Source organism: Poecilia reticulata, linkage group LG1, assembly GCF_000633615.1.
Source record: "Poecilia reticulata strain Guanapo linkage group LG1, Guppy_female_1.0+MT, whole genome shotgun sequence".
NCBI lineage: Eukaryota > Metazoa > Chordata > Actinopteri > Cyprinodontiformes > Poeciliidae > Poecilia > Poecilia reticulata.
In genome coordinates, this window is record NC_024331.1 from 25,280,133 (window position 1) to 25,293,934 (window position 13,802).

Sequence of the window (13,802 nt, forward strand, 5' to 3'; positions counted from 1 at the left end):
AATGAGCATTCACTTCTGTGCAAACCCTGACACACTAGATCAATAAAGAGCAACAAATTAGCACTTTCTTTTGTATTGTAGCTAATAAGACTACAATAAATCCGTTTTTATTGAAACAGACAATTTTTTATCCACATCTCTGAAGAAACTTGATAAAACTGGTGTTAACCAAAACGTGATGCTGTTTCCAGTCTGTTTTCTTTGACTGGAATGACGGATCCAGTGCAACATGTGATGGGTGTGACCCAGACGAAGCTTCAAAGCACGGATGTTGCAATGCTTCGAAAAAAAGTCCCTGGGATTTGGTTCAATTTGTCCATCTGTGTTTGCTTGGCCTAAAATAAGTTCTTCAAAGCAGAACGACAAAAGCTGTTGCATTTGTTCTGATGGAACCGAATCGATGCACATTAATAATGGAATAAAAGTTTCAGTCTGGCCTTATAGTTGTTTCTCAGTTGACTTAATTTGTGGTGTTCAAGCTTTAATTCAGGTGAGATTCGAGTTTCCTCCTGGATGTTTGCACAAGAAAACTGCTTAGCGACTCAACAGGGGAGGACATGCTTTATAGGAGGAGGAGGAGGGATGCTTATGAAATATACCCATCTCATGTTCTTCCCCTGGGCATTTCATCCATTTGGCAGTTATATGCAGTAAACAGAGGTTTGTTTGTCTTTTGCGCTTGCCTTTTACTCCAGATTCCACTCAGCTCTCCATGAGGAAGATGCTGTTTCTTTCTGAGTCCAGCTCCTCTGTTCAGACAGTGACGTTTTCAGTGGGTTTCTTTGACCTGGAAGCGATTGTTTATGTCCCCCCCATTGCAAAATGTTGAAAAACTCAACATTTGGTCTGGTTGGTCTGTCTTCCTTATGAACAATTGTGGAGGACAGTTTCTGTCCACTCTTGCCCTATATTGTAGCCTCAGTTTGGCTGCTGATTCATTGTTTTCAGTCTTGTTTGCCTCTCTCCCCCCTCTCTTCCTGTCCTCACGTTGCTCTCTCATCAGCCTCTTTCTTTTTGTCACAAGTGACTGGACACGCGTCCCGTTGCTCTTGTACGCTTTAAAATAATGAGCCAGTGGGTTTATGCTTCAAGGCAGTTTTTTTTTATTTTACTATAGTTCTTGTCGGGACTCCATCCATGTGTCGTCTTCACTTCTTTTCTTCTCCCCATCCAGACAGTTTACTTGACAAGAACAGGAAGTTGTATTTCCCGTTGGTTCGACTTTTCAGGAAAATGACTGAGAACTGAAGACATCTGCAGGAAATGACCTACAAGTTCCAGTAAATAAATTAGGTTGAGTTTTCTTCTGCTGATATCATTGCCTTTGGGACAAAACAGCAAAAATAGCGAATTTCTCCTGTAGCTGGAACTAAAAGTTACAAGATATTATGGTGAGATGACTTTAAATTAGTCTAATTCTTGCTTCATAAATTGAAACATTTGGGAAATATGTCAGTACGTTATCTAATTACATTTTTTTTTGCACAAAATCATACTTGGGTCATGAGATTTTAGTCTGGCCAGTTCTGCCTATTTTGAGCTCCTTCCAGAATTAGATGTTTTAGGTCGTCTTGTCTCTTTAAATCCAAATAAGCTGCTGCTGGCTTTGCAGCCTAACTCAATATCTGTACACGTAAAAGTGGCTGCGAACAGATGCGCAATTGCACAACCGCACATTTATGACCCTGAGTCAGACCCAGAAGCAGAAGAAGAAAATGTGCATGGACTCATGTTGTTCTTTGTAGCCAACAACAGAACATGTAGCGGACCAAACAGGCTTGTCTATTAATCATGAAGTGGGCGGAGCTACTCTTGTTTTTTTTTTAAACGGCTTGTTTTCCAGGCACCAGAAAACATTGAGTCATTGCCAGAAAACGACTAGGTGTTTGTTCTCACTTGGTCTCTTTCTAGAAGTAGAAAAAATGTGGAAAAAGTGAATTTTGCACAGTAAGGTCCCCTTTAATGTTGGTCTGATATCGATTTTGGCTCAGATTTTTATCAGTGAATCCTTAATGAGAAGTCTGCTTTTTGCCAGCAGACTACTTTAGAAAACAGCTCTTCATAGTTGAGGGAAATTTGTGAATTATTAAATCTCTGCAGCTGAGAAAAAAAACCCCCAAACCATTACAACAATTGGGAATGGCATTGGTAAAGATATTTAAAGTATGTGGCGTACACGTCAAAGACTGCAGTAAACAAGTATTAACAGAATAGCCTGGTATGATGAAATAAGGAGAGTTCACAACAAATGACTGAGTTGCTTCATAAGCATCATTACGTAAGGACAGATATCTGGGAGTATCTGTAAAGCTGTAGGCAGCTTGTTGCCCTGCATGGGTCGCAACAAACTACAGTGCATTTGGATTCTGGTACCTTCTTATCAGAACCTCTTCAGAGTGGCTGCAACTCGACATGCATCATTAGGCTTTGGCCCACTTTAACCCTGTTGGTGGTTCGGCCCTGCTCCTTTTCTTGGATCACTTCTGGTTGTTGCTGCCCGCTGCAGACTGGGAATATCCCAGCAACAGCTGCAGCTTTGGAGACAATGTAACCCTCTCATATCTGACTTGACTCAATCCTTACAGCTGCCCGTTTTTTACCGCTTTAACCCGTTGACTTTGAAGAAAAAAAAATTTCTGTTGGTTCCTAGTGTATCGGGTAACCATAATATGATACATAATCTGTGTATGAGAAGGTCATTTCTGCTCCAGTTATTTGTAATACTGTATCTTAGTGTTTGTTCTTTGCTCAGGCTTTTTTAACCAAAATGTTGGAACAAACTTGCTTCTTTCATGGAATTAAAATGTAAAATATCCTTGTTGGTCACCATAACCTCAATTGTTCTGAAAAGCCAGTTATACTTTGCAAAGGCTGTTTTAATCATTCAGAACATTTATTCAATATGTGTTATCAAGTTGGGAAAATTAAATCCACCACAACTAAACATCTTAATTATTTCCAAGACTTTGAGGGCAATAATCTGTGGACTAATGCGACAAAAAGTGGAAAGTTTTGGGAGATCTGTGTCCCTTTTACATCTGGTGTAAAAATAGCACCATTTAAAAAAAACAAACCTTATTCCCAGAGTCAAACTGGTTGGTGGTAGTGTGATTGTCTTGGGATATATGCTTCTTTAATTAATGGACCGGTGAGGTCTGGTCATGACCAAAATAAATCCTAAAAGGAAAATCTCTAAACATCAGTTTGTGACATTAAGATGGAAGGTGCTTGGATTATACACCAGCGCAATGGACCCAAACACACAAATAAGTCCACTATTGTATAAGTTTAAAAAACAAACAACAAAATTAGGATTTTAGAGTGGGCTAGTCAAAGTCCAAACTGAAATAAAGATTCTTTATTGTGGCCAGAAACAGAATATCAATGCTCGAAAACTTCCCACTGTGAAGACTTAAAGAAATCCTGTTCAAAGTGATTTACATTGTGGAAAATGTACACAAAAAACATAATAAATGCCTCATATAGTCAACAACCAATAACATTTTGTCTCATTCTGTAAAGTACCATCATTAAAATCATCAATACGCCTCAAATATGTTGGTCAATATTCCATCTATTATGGTTCAAAGCGACTCTTAACAAGTGGGTTTTTAGTCTTAGTTGTTTTAGTCAATTATTTATAAGCATAATTGACTATTGAAAGTCTGCTATTGCATTAACTCAGGATATGTTTGAAATCATAATTTTGTTTGATCTGAAACATTTAAGTCTGAGGGGGGGAAAAAAGCAAAAGTGGAAATCGGAGGACCTGCTGTTTTTCATGGCGCCGTGTTGTAAACCTGTTGTGAAATCAGGCAGTCGCTGCAGTTATTTTCTCAACATAAACACAAATTATTTGTTGCTAGAAAACCTTTCTGTCCGAGTTGAATTTTAAGCACATCGTAACCGAAGACATTTAATCTACACCCCGAACCACTTCTCTTTTCTCCCTCCTCTTTCTTCTTCCTCCTCCGTCCGATACGGGCTGCGACTTCTAACTCAGACAAAGGTCTTCTGTCCTTCTTCTGTCACATTAGAGGCATCCCATCGCTGCTCTCTGGGCATTTTCTCTTGTCGTCACAAGAGGCGCAGATAGCAGTCCTCCAAGCGTGCCGAGCTCAGCGGCCTTGCTCTCACAGTGACATGTTCTCGCGTTTCACTGGAAACTGAGAGGGGCTTTGTGTTCGTGTTCATTAAAAGTGAATATCTCCTCTCCTATTTTTGTCCGTGTCGTGCACGCTTGCACAACTCTGTGACCTCTTTGTGGGGATCTGCGCTCCGTGGTCAGCCCAGTCGGGGCACGTCAGAAAGAAAAATATTCAAATATTTCACTTCACATGTCGTTCCTCTCTGTCCGGCCCCAGGCTTCCCTACGCCACACACAGTCTGATTGAATTACACTCTCTTGGTGCTTTTATCTATTGAATTAGCCCGTCATGGCCTCCCTGAACACTACGGCTGAATGTTCTTCCCCGGGCAAACTTACTAACAAGATGCATGAGATTCACTATTCATGCCCAGTGGATGTTGCCGTCTTTGTCATCCACGTCTTGAGATGAACCTGAAGTTTGGCACTTTTACAACAGGGGAAGCAAATCAGAGTAAAGATTCACTGTCACAACCATCGCAGTGACTCAGTTGAGTGATTTGGTCTCCCCGCCATGTTGCATGTTTGTGTCGGATCACTTTCTGCAAACATCTGCTGCTGCTGACACGTCTGCAGCAAACGGGTCGTGGAAGTGACAGGAGGCGTGTTCCCACCAACTGGACAATATAAGCCTGTTGAACTGAACACAATACTGTTTTTATTCCTTTGTTTTAATTTTTAGTTTTTTTTTTTTTTTTTCCATTTTTTATTATTGTTGAAGTTTTTTGCAATTTTTGCGTTTTTATTTTTTTTTGTTTTTCTACAAATATGTTTTTAATTTTGTAGTTTTAAATGACCTTTTATATTATATTTTATTGCTTTTTTTTCAAATAATTACGGTAATTGTTTTTTATTTAATTTGGCATTTTTGTTTTCTTTAACATCTGTATTTATTTCTTGATTTTATTTAGAAGTATCTTTTTAATCTTGTATTTTAATTGGTCATTCTTGTTTTTATTTTCTACATTTTAAAATGTTTTTATTTTTAATTTTTGTTCTTTTTTAACAACTATATTTCTTTATTTTAATCCTTCATTTATTGCTTTATTTTTAAGTATTTTTTAGTTAAAAAAACATTTTTTAAATTTACTTTCTATGTATTTCTTATAGAAATACTCTTGTTTAAAAAAATAACTGTGATGGTGTCAAACGAGCGTAAGAAAAAACAGGACAGCCCAAATAACCTTTATTTAAAAGCTTAAGCAGCACATTGCTATATTTGAATTTGCCACCTCCTTCTTGTATCATATGAAGCAACAAATGTGCTGTTTTTAGTGCAAGACACTTTGACATTATAGCAGTTTCACCACAACAGCTAAAAGAAGCTGATTTTCTGTGAAGCCCTCATGGTCCTAAATGTACCGAGCCAATAGTTGCCTTGAACATTTTTAGGCTACAGGAAGCAGTCTTATAGCTTATTCTGACTGAGGGAAGTGATTAGTCCTGCCTTTATCCTCTGCTGCGACAGTGGTGAACGTTTTCACCAGCCAGCTTTTTCAAAGCGCCAAAGTTGCTTTACTGTCAAAGAACGTCCTGTTTTCATGGATGGAAATGTTTTATGTTCTGCTTTTGTTCCTTTATCAGGTGAAACCGAATAACAGACATCACATAGACTCTTGTTTGTAATGATGAAGGCTTCTCTGGTAAGCTGTCAGTAATGATCTCTTGTGTTTTGTTCGATATATCAAAGTTGTGGTCAGAAAATGGCTGATCTGTTCATATTTACTTTCAATAAAGCATTTTTTAATCTTTAACTGGACAGTTTTCAGTTTTTAAATGTATCATTTGTAATTAATTCAGCACATTTACTTAAAAACAAATGTTCTGATCGGTATCTGCTGATTCCAAACCTCAGATATCGGTATTAGAAGTGCAAAAAGTGGATCAGTGCATCCTTACTTTTAAGAACATAGGAAACCATTATTAGGCAGTTTGCTCCACCCACAGCCACTCCTGTAGACATTTTTATCACGCTTTTTTATCTTTCTGTAGAAGTGGAAGCTTGTATAAAAGAGGAAACAAGTAATCCAACTAGCAACATTTATGTGTCCCAATATTAGCGCCTGGCTTTGATCCAGTGTTTGGAAATCTCATCCTTCTCTTGTTTCTGCCCTTAAGATAATATCAGCGTCTCAAGTGAGAGCAAAGGAAAGGTCACAGTTTGGACACAACCAGCGAGTAAGACTCCTACAGGCCTGATGCATCAGTTCCAAGAATGATTAGCAAACCCTCTAATGGAGAGCGAACAGCTGTATTCTCTTTATCTGACTCGCCACTGACAGCAGCAGAAATCGCAGAGGAAACAGGAAAGGCCTGAGCAGCTCGGTGTTGGGACGGATATCCTCTTTTGGAGGCGTTCCCCTCCTCTCTCACTTAACTCTCCCTCTTTATCTCTTTTTATCGTGTCACCCTCCGCCAGCACATTTTGCTCTTGGTGCGGCATAAACCGCCCGCCTGAGCGTGGAATCGAACGCAGACATTCTTCCCTGTTTTGTATCTTTGTGGACTCGTCGGATCTGAGTCGGTTATGTGTTGGCATGGGGACGAGGAGGATGAGGACAGCTCCGAGGTTGGTTGGATTTCTGCTCAGTGATGATGACGCGGATTAAGTTTTTGCGTGTTCCTGCCTTGATGACGCTCCACATTTTGATTTTCTTTTTTGCTCAAAAAGACGACTTAGGACGTATATTTCACTAGGAAGACCAGTTTGGTTAACCCAGTAAAGACAGAATCATAGGAAAAATCTGGGAACAATTGACAACTTGGACCGTTGTTCACCTTTTTGGCCGATAAGCCAACTTAACGAATACTTTTTTAATTTGAAATACTATGAACACCAGTTGAAACAGATTTTTTTTTCCACTGATGCTTTGTTTCTAAGGTTTCTCATTTTTACCTAACTGGCCTTTTCCTCTCCTTCCCCCATCACTATCTCCCTGCCTTTCCTCCCATTACTGCCTTATCAGGCTCACCATCTCTTCCTCTTTGCTCCTCCTCACTCTCAGCTCCACACATTAACAGGTTCAAGAGGATTAAATCAGGATTAATCAACATTAACGATTCTTCTTTTCTTTTTGTCATAGTGTTAACAATCACACGTTTTAACCGCTGTTTCCTTTGTCCCCCATTTTCCCTTGTTTTTCCCGCCCTTCCCTTCTGCTCCTGCTCCTGCTCTTGCAGAGTGACCCAGGCGGGCTGTCTGTTCTGGAGCAGCTCGGTTTGGACCAGAACTCCGACTTCTCCGACTCGAGCGTCCAGCAGCTCCTGGACGAGCAGCGAGAGAGGATCCGCAGGGAGATCCGGAAGGAGCTGAAGATCAAGGAGGGCGCTGAGAACTTGCGCCGCGCCACGACCGACAAGCGGAACGCACATCAGGTGAGAACGAACGCTTGCAAAGACTCGTCAACATCAAGAAAGCACCTTTGCTTTACGTCGTTATCGGCTCAACGCAGAACTTTACTGACCTGGAAAGATCCTAACCCACCGGTGGTGGTACTCTATCGAAAGGATGTCATTTCTTTTTTTAAAACTAGAAAAACATCAAGCTTAGACTGACACGTTTCTCAATCATTTATCCACCACTTTATTTCCTTGAAGACAATTACACCAAACTAAGTACACGTTTCGTGGTTCTTTTGTTCCTGTTTTGTTTTGTGTTACTGCTGTTAGGGATTGATTTCAAACTGATGGCTGGACTTGGGGCAATTTTTTTTACATTTATTTATTTATGTTTGAAAACCACTTATATCTTAGCCTGTTTATGTCAAACTACATGTAAAAATTTATAAATAGAAATGGGGGGTGGGGGGAAATATCAGGGATGCACCGATATGAAAATTTGGTCCAATATCGGATACTAGTTTTGCTGTTATGGCTGATAACTTATATACATTTTGCCACCTTTTCGACACTTTGAAAGAAACAACCACATGCTAACTTAACCACTACTTCAGTTAAAATACCCACAATCCTCTTCTGGAGGATTGTGGAAGTTCTCCAGAATGTGACAAGAAATCACTTGTCACATAGCTAACTTCCTCCACTCCCCATTTAGAAACAAACGTCAACTAGACGGAAATATATATTGGTCATTAATATCAGCCCAGTTTTATTAATCAAAGCAATACCGATATATTATAAAATGACCGATATCAGTCGATACCGATGTCAGTTCAGATATATCGTGCTTCCCTAATCAAAATCATCAATTCCTCCATTACGATAAATTGCTGTGAATGTTTGGGTGTAACACACTGTCTGTGGAAGACGATAAACTGAAAACATAGAGAAAGGAACATTTTAATTCAAAAATACTTTATTTATTCCAAAGAGAAATTAAATGTTGTTTCAATTTGTATCATTCATGTGTCTTCAAAGAGTTGTTGTTGATGGTGATGCTGCTGTTTTAGGAAGGATTTCCAGTAGCAGTCAACTAATCTGAAAGGGCTTCTGACAGAAGACTGTTGCTGCATCATCATGATCACATGATGAGCTAAAAGCTCAATATCAGGTCGCAATTAATTAGTAGTATGAAAAACCACACAAATAATCAGATTTCTGCATAAAATCAGAATAGATCACTCAGACCTGCTTTGTGAATGTAGCTCCAACATTTTGAGTCTGAATTAGGGCTGCATAACATTAATAAAACCTGTGATAATCTAGATGAATTCAATAATATGACTTGCAATAAATAATCAAATATGTGAACAATGATAATGTCCTGCTTAGAGTTCACTGGAGGACTGTATCCAGCTTTTTTAGGGTGATACAATATTTTTATAATTTCCATTTCACAGCTTTGGCAACAAAAACAGCTTCTCAATTACATTCCAATCTCTTTACTTTTTGTTATTTTTATGCAACATTAAACAACCAGTGTCACCAAAAAGAGAACATGCCATAGCTGCAAACTTACCAAAATGTAGCCATTAGCCTAAAATTCACAGCTCGGGAGGAAGAAAGAATATGTTTAAATTTATTATTAAAAGGAAGCAATAAAAATATTTTTCAGTTGTCAAGAAATTAAAGTAGGAATATCTGGTTTAAGGTTTTAGTTGTAATGTGACAAAATGTGGATGTTTATGTCTTATTAATGCTTTTTTTAAGGCCCTGTGCTGTTTATATTTTGAGGTACTCTGTTATTCTATCGACTAATTGATTTTTAAGGTGGGTGTGAAGGCATCCAATTAGGTCAAATTCAGGATTAATTTTGGAGAAGTACAAAAGCTTTTAGCTAAATCTGTTGGATTAGAGTGAGAAGAGAATTATGTCACCTGCAGAATAAAATGGTTCTTCACTTTGGATTAATTATTCCTATGGCAGTTTGATAAGCAAAACTTGTTTTATTTTCTATCGGCTTCTTGTTTAAGACTGCATACTTCGAACAGATGATTCCTTAATTTGAGTTATACTGTGATAGTTTCTCAGAGGAAGTAATGCTGAATGATGTCTTGTATTTATAAATAAATTAATTGCCTCATGCTGTTTCTTCTTTTCTTTGCCTTTAGGTGGACAGTCAGCTGCGGTCTTCGAACCGAAAGCTGGACAATCTGCACGCTCAACTGCAGGAGCTGGATGCTCACATCGTGGTGAAGGGAGGAGAGGAGAGTAAAGGTACAGCTACCAACATTATGATCGCTTGTTTTTAATCATCACTTCATTATTTCACTCCATTTTTGTAAAAAAAAAAAAAAAAAAATGCTCTAGCTTACATTATTTTGTGTATATTTAAGATTATTGTGAATCAACAAATTGCAGGTAGGATTCAGGACTGAGATAGCCACAGAGTAAAGCAGATTTTGTGTTTGGTGAACCAGTAATAACACATTTTCTGAGATTTTGATTTAAAATTTCTTGGTATTTTAAAGAGTTTATGATGTCATGCATTCTGACAGGGCCCCACAGGATCACAGATCCACCACTATGCTTCACATTGGACATGAGGCTCTCTCCAGATGTTGATTCTTTGTTTCATACCAAACCTACCTGGAGCTTTAGCTTGCGAGAAACTAAATCTTAGGGTGCATTCACTCCAACCCCGTTTCAATAGAACTCTAGTTTGTTAGCGTAGAAAGTTTGGTTCGTTTGGGGAGGTGAAAGGGTAATTGAACTCTGATGTGAAACAAAACGGCAAACTCTGATCCGCCTGAAAATGAAGGCCTTGGTTTGGTTGAAGTGAACTCTGGTGTGAACTCGTATGTGAATGCCAAGTGGACCGGAGGCTGCTCCAAAAGCAGGAAGTGAACTACAGTGCAGGGAATTCTGGGTAAAAATGATCAAAACAAATGTGCAAGTCTAGCGCTAAAGGGAGAAACCGCTCATGGTCTTTTACAGAAGACAAAAGAGAAACATACATACTTAGAGAAACATTTTGAAAAGAAGGAAGTTGCGCTTAGTGTCTTCTTCTGAAGTTTTCATGTCGTTTCCTTCAGTATTTCTTGCTGCAGCGCCTCCACAGGCGAGAAGGTGAACAGATTTTTCAAAGTGTTTGGTTTGTTTGACATAGTGTAGTGTGAAAGTGAACCACACCAGCTGAAAATATAACAAATGTTGGACATTTTGGTCCTCAATCGATCAGAGTCAACTAAACAATCAAGTATGAAATCACCCTTACTTTCCCCTGACCAAATTTCATGGTTTCATTTAAAGACCCTGTAGAGTTTACTAAAGTTTACAGGGTCTTTAACTGGATGTTAAACCGTTAACATTTGTGTTGCATCATATTTGCAACTCATTGAAACAGAAAGTCATGGATCCATATTGAAACATTCGCAGAAAAACTCATCAACTTAAAGTGAAATATCCAAAAAATGTAATGGGTTAATTCATTTTTTTAAGAATTAATTATGGACAAAAGGATATTTTTATTTAGGAACAGTTGTTTCCTAACATGTCTTTTTTCCGGCACCGTGTTAAATTACTCAAATTAAAAGTTGGATGTTTCAAAGAAAATTTTCCATGTGAGATGATGCTACTGCAAGAGGAGATGAATTTGTTGTCAGGTTGATTTTACATATCTGTACCAAGGATGCCAACAAATTTGTCCAGGTGTGTAGATTTTCTTTTCTTTTTCTTTTTGATCATATTTGTCAGCATATAAGTTTTTTTTGTGCTAATCTTAGTGAAATTGTTTCATTTATTCATAATTTTTTAATAGTAGTTCAAATAATGGACATGGTAAAAACAAGTATTTGTGTTTGACGCTAAAAAAATGTAAACAACTTTAACTTAAATTTTGACTAGGGAAGCAAATCTAGTGCTCATTCATCTCGATTAATAAATGCAGTGCAACTTTATTTTTTTACAAAATAAAATGTTTTTAATAATAACCCAAAGCCTTGGAGCATTTTGACTGGATGTACATATTTACTGCAGACCTCTTCAGGCTTATTGCCACATTGAATCTTTTTGAAAATGTCAAACTTTGCTTTTGTTACCCAAGTATAGCCTCATATTATTAGATGCTCCATTAAATTCCCAGTGGAGTAATTTCCTCTTTTTCCCCCATCGTGTGAACCACCATCCTGCTCCTTATTTTATCGTCTCGAACCTTGCTGTCTTTCCACAGATGAGTGTCCCGGGTCTCCAGGGGCGGAGAGTCGCACGTCAGCCCACAAGGAGCGCATCGCCGCCCTGGAGAGGCAGCTTAACATCGAGCTCAAAGTCAAACAGGGGGTGGAGAATATGATCCCCATCTACGCCAATGGATCAACAAAGGTAGAGGATTGTTTCCCTTGACGCACCGCACGTGCACACACACACACACACACACACACACACACACACACACACACACACACACACACACACACACGCGCACACACACACATAAACACACATGTTTGCGTGGCTATCTTTGTGGGGACTTTCCATTGACTTCCATTCATTTCTACAGCCTTACCCTTATCCTAACCCCTAACCATTACATACCTAACCCAAACCTAACTCAAAACTCAGTTCACACCTTAGTCCTAAATCTGACCCCTGATCCAAAAACAGTGTTTCCCCTTGTGGGGACCAGGCTTTGGTGCCCACAAGGAGAAGTGGGTCCCCACAACGTAGTATCAGGAAAATGGGCCCCACAAGGTAATACAAACAAACACACATGCACGCGCGCACGCACACACACATACATACTAAAGTCGCAGTGTCACGTTCAACAGGATAAAGGACACATCCATCACATCGTCTCCCCAGGTGGCTGAGAACGAACAATGTGCCGTCTGCTAACTCAGACTAATAAAACATACAACCTAAATCCTTTTCCATCTTTTCCTCCCTTGCCTTTTCATACAGCATCGGTTTTTGTTTTTAGTTTTGACGTCACTCTTATACTTCTGCTTCCCTCACAGTTTTTGTAGCTGACATGCAACGGTAAACTCTGTGATTTAGTCTGAACCGTTTCATGTGACTTTCTCCTTGTTTCTGTTTTCAGGATAAGAAAATGTTGCAGACGGCCCAGCAGATGCTGCAGGACAGCAAGACCAAAATAGACATCATCCGGATGCAAATACGGAAAGCCGTGCAGGCCACAGAGCACACCGAGGACACACAAGGTGAGTCTAGAGAAATCAGACCTCTTTATCATCCTCTGCTGTTGAGGGGTTTTTGTTCTGCAGATGCTGCTCTGGACTTTATTGCTTTTTTTGTGTTAAACTCACCAATGCAAAAGTTCTGGATCGGACACCAAACAAGCAACATTTGAGGAAAATGTGTTTAATTTTTATGCCGGCTTGTTGGTTTTTCAGTTCACTGTTTGCAGGACAAGTGACAAGAAATTAAAACTCTTCATTCATTCATTTTACACATGAAATCAGGAAATGTGATTGCTTAATGGTGTTTAATGCAGGCAGAGTTTGGTACTTTTACCTTTGGACGTTTCTACAGTTTTTATGTTGCAGTTTAATTTAGATTTTAGGTGCTAGGTCAACACCAGGGAGGACAAGATTATGAAAAGGTACGGTAAAATTTTGATAATGAGGGGTGCTGTTTGTATTCTGACACCCCTAAATAAAGAAAGAAGAGTGTATTTTTCAGAGCAAGAAATCCTGTTTCACAACCAACATGTCGGAAAAGGCTTTCTGGTTTAATGAGACGAAATAAAATAAAATTACATCAGACTTAGGACACTCTGATACTTTAAAAATCAGTCATTAAACTCACGAAGAATGAAAGAAAACTAAGAGACAGCAATCCTCAGGGGTCAGAGGTTGACCTTCCTGAAGGAGAACAACTCCAACCATCCAGTCGGAACTGTGCTGGTTTAGACAAAACACATTCATCTGTCAGAATGGCCTAGTCAAAGTTCAGACCTAAATTAAGTTAACAACCTATGAACCTCTTAGTACTGCTGTTCATACACTCTCTACTCAATCTGATTAGAGTTTAGATCGGGCATAAAAAAATCCCAACTTGTGCCCAAAATAAACCTGAATGATCATTTTAATTAGGATTTTGCTTCTTTCTTTTCATTTTTATGTCATCATCTGACTAAGCAAAGTAAGTGTAGCTTTTCCTTTTCTTAGCTTTAAGAACTTTCAGCTCCATTTTGTCGCTTGTTGCAACCTCAGGGTGAGTCGAGTGTAAATCCTCTGGGATGTGTGATTGATAGGAGCGGAGCCGGTTGGAGGTGCGTTAACTTCTGCTCCTTACT

General features: G+C 38.9%; 1 protein-coding gene across 2 annotated transcripts in view; it reads left to right on the plus strand.

The window, feature by feature from the left end:
* pkn1a (protein kinase N1a) overlaps positions 1-13,802 on the plus strand; it is a 61,434-nt gene that overhangs the window by 25,459 nt on the left and 22,173 nt on the right. Inside the window, exons 1-5 of one of the 2 annotated variants that reach the window (XM_008414244.2) lie at positions 6,572-6,716; positions 7,328-7,522; positions 9,658-9,763; positions 11,718-11,866; positions 12,585-12,705. In XM_008414244.2, the coding sequence (XP_008412466.1) occupies positions 6,675-6,716; positions 7,328-7,522; positions 9,658-9,763; positions 11,718-11,866; positions 12,585-12,705 (613 nt within the window). In that variant the 5' untranslated portion in view covers positions 6,572-6,674. Of the gene's footprint in view, positions 1-6,571; positions 6,717-7,327; positions 7,523-9,657; positions 9,764-11,717; positions 11,867-12,584; positions 12,706-13,802 lie in introns of those variants that run through there. The other variant, XM_008414254.2, reaches the window with a different exon arrangement.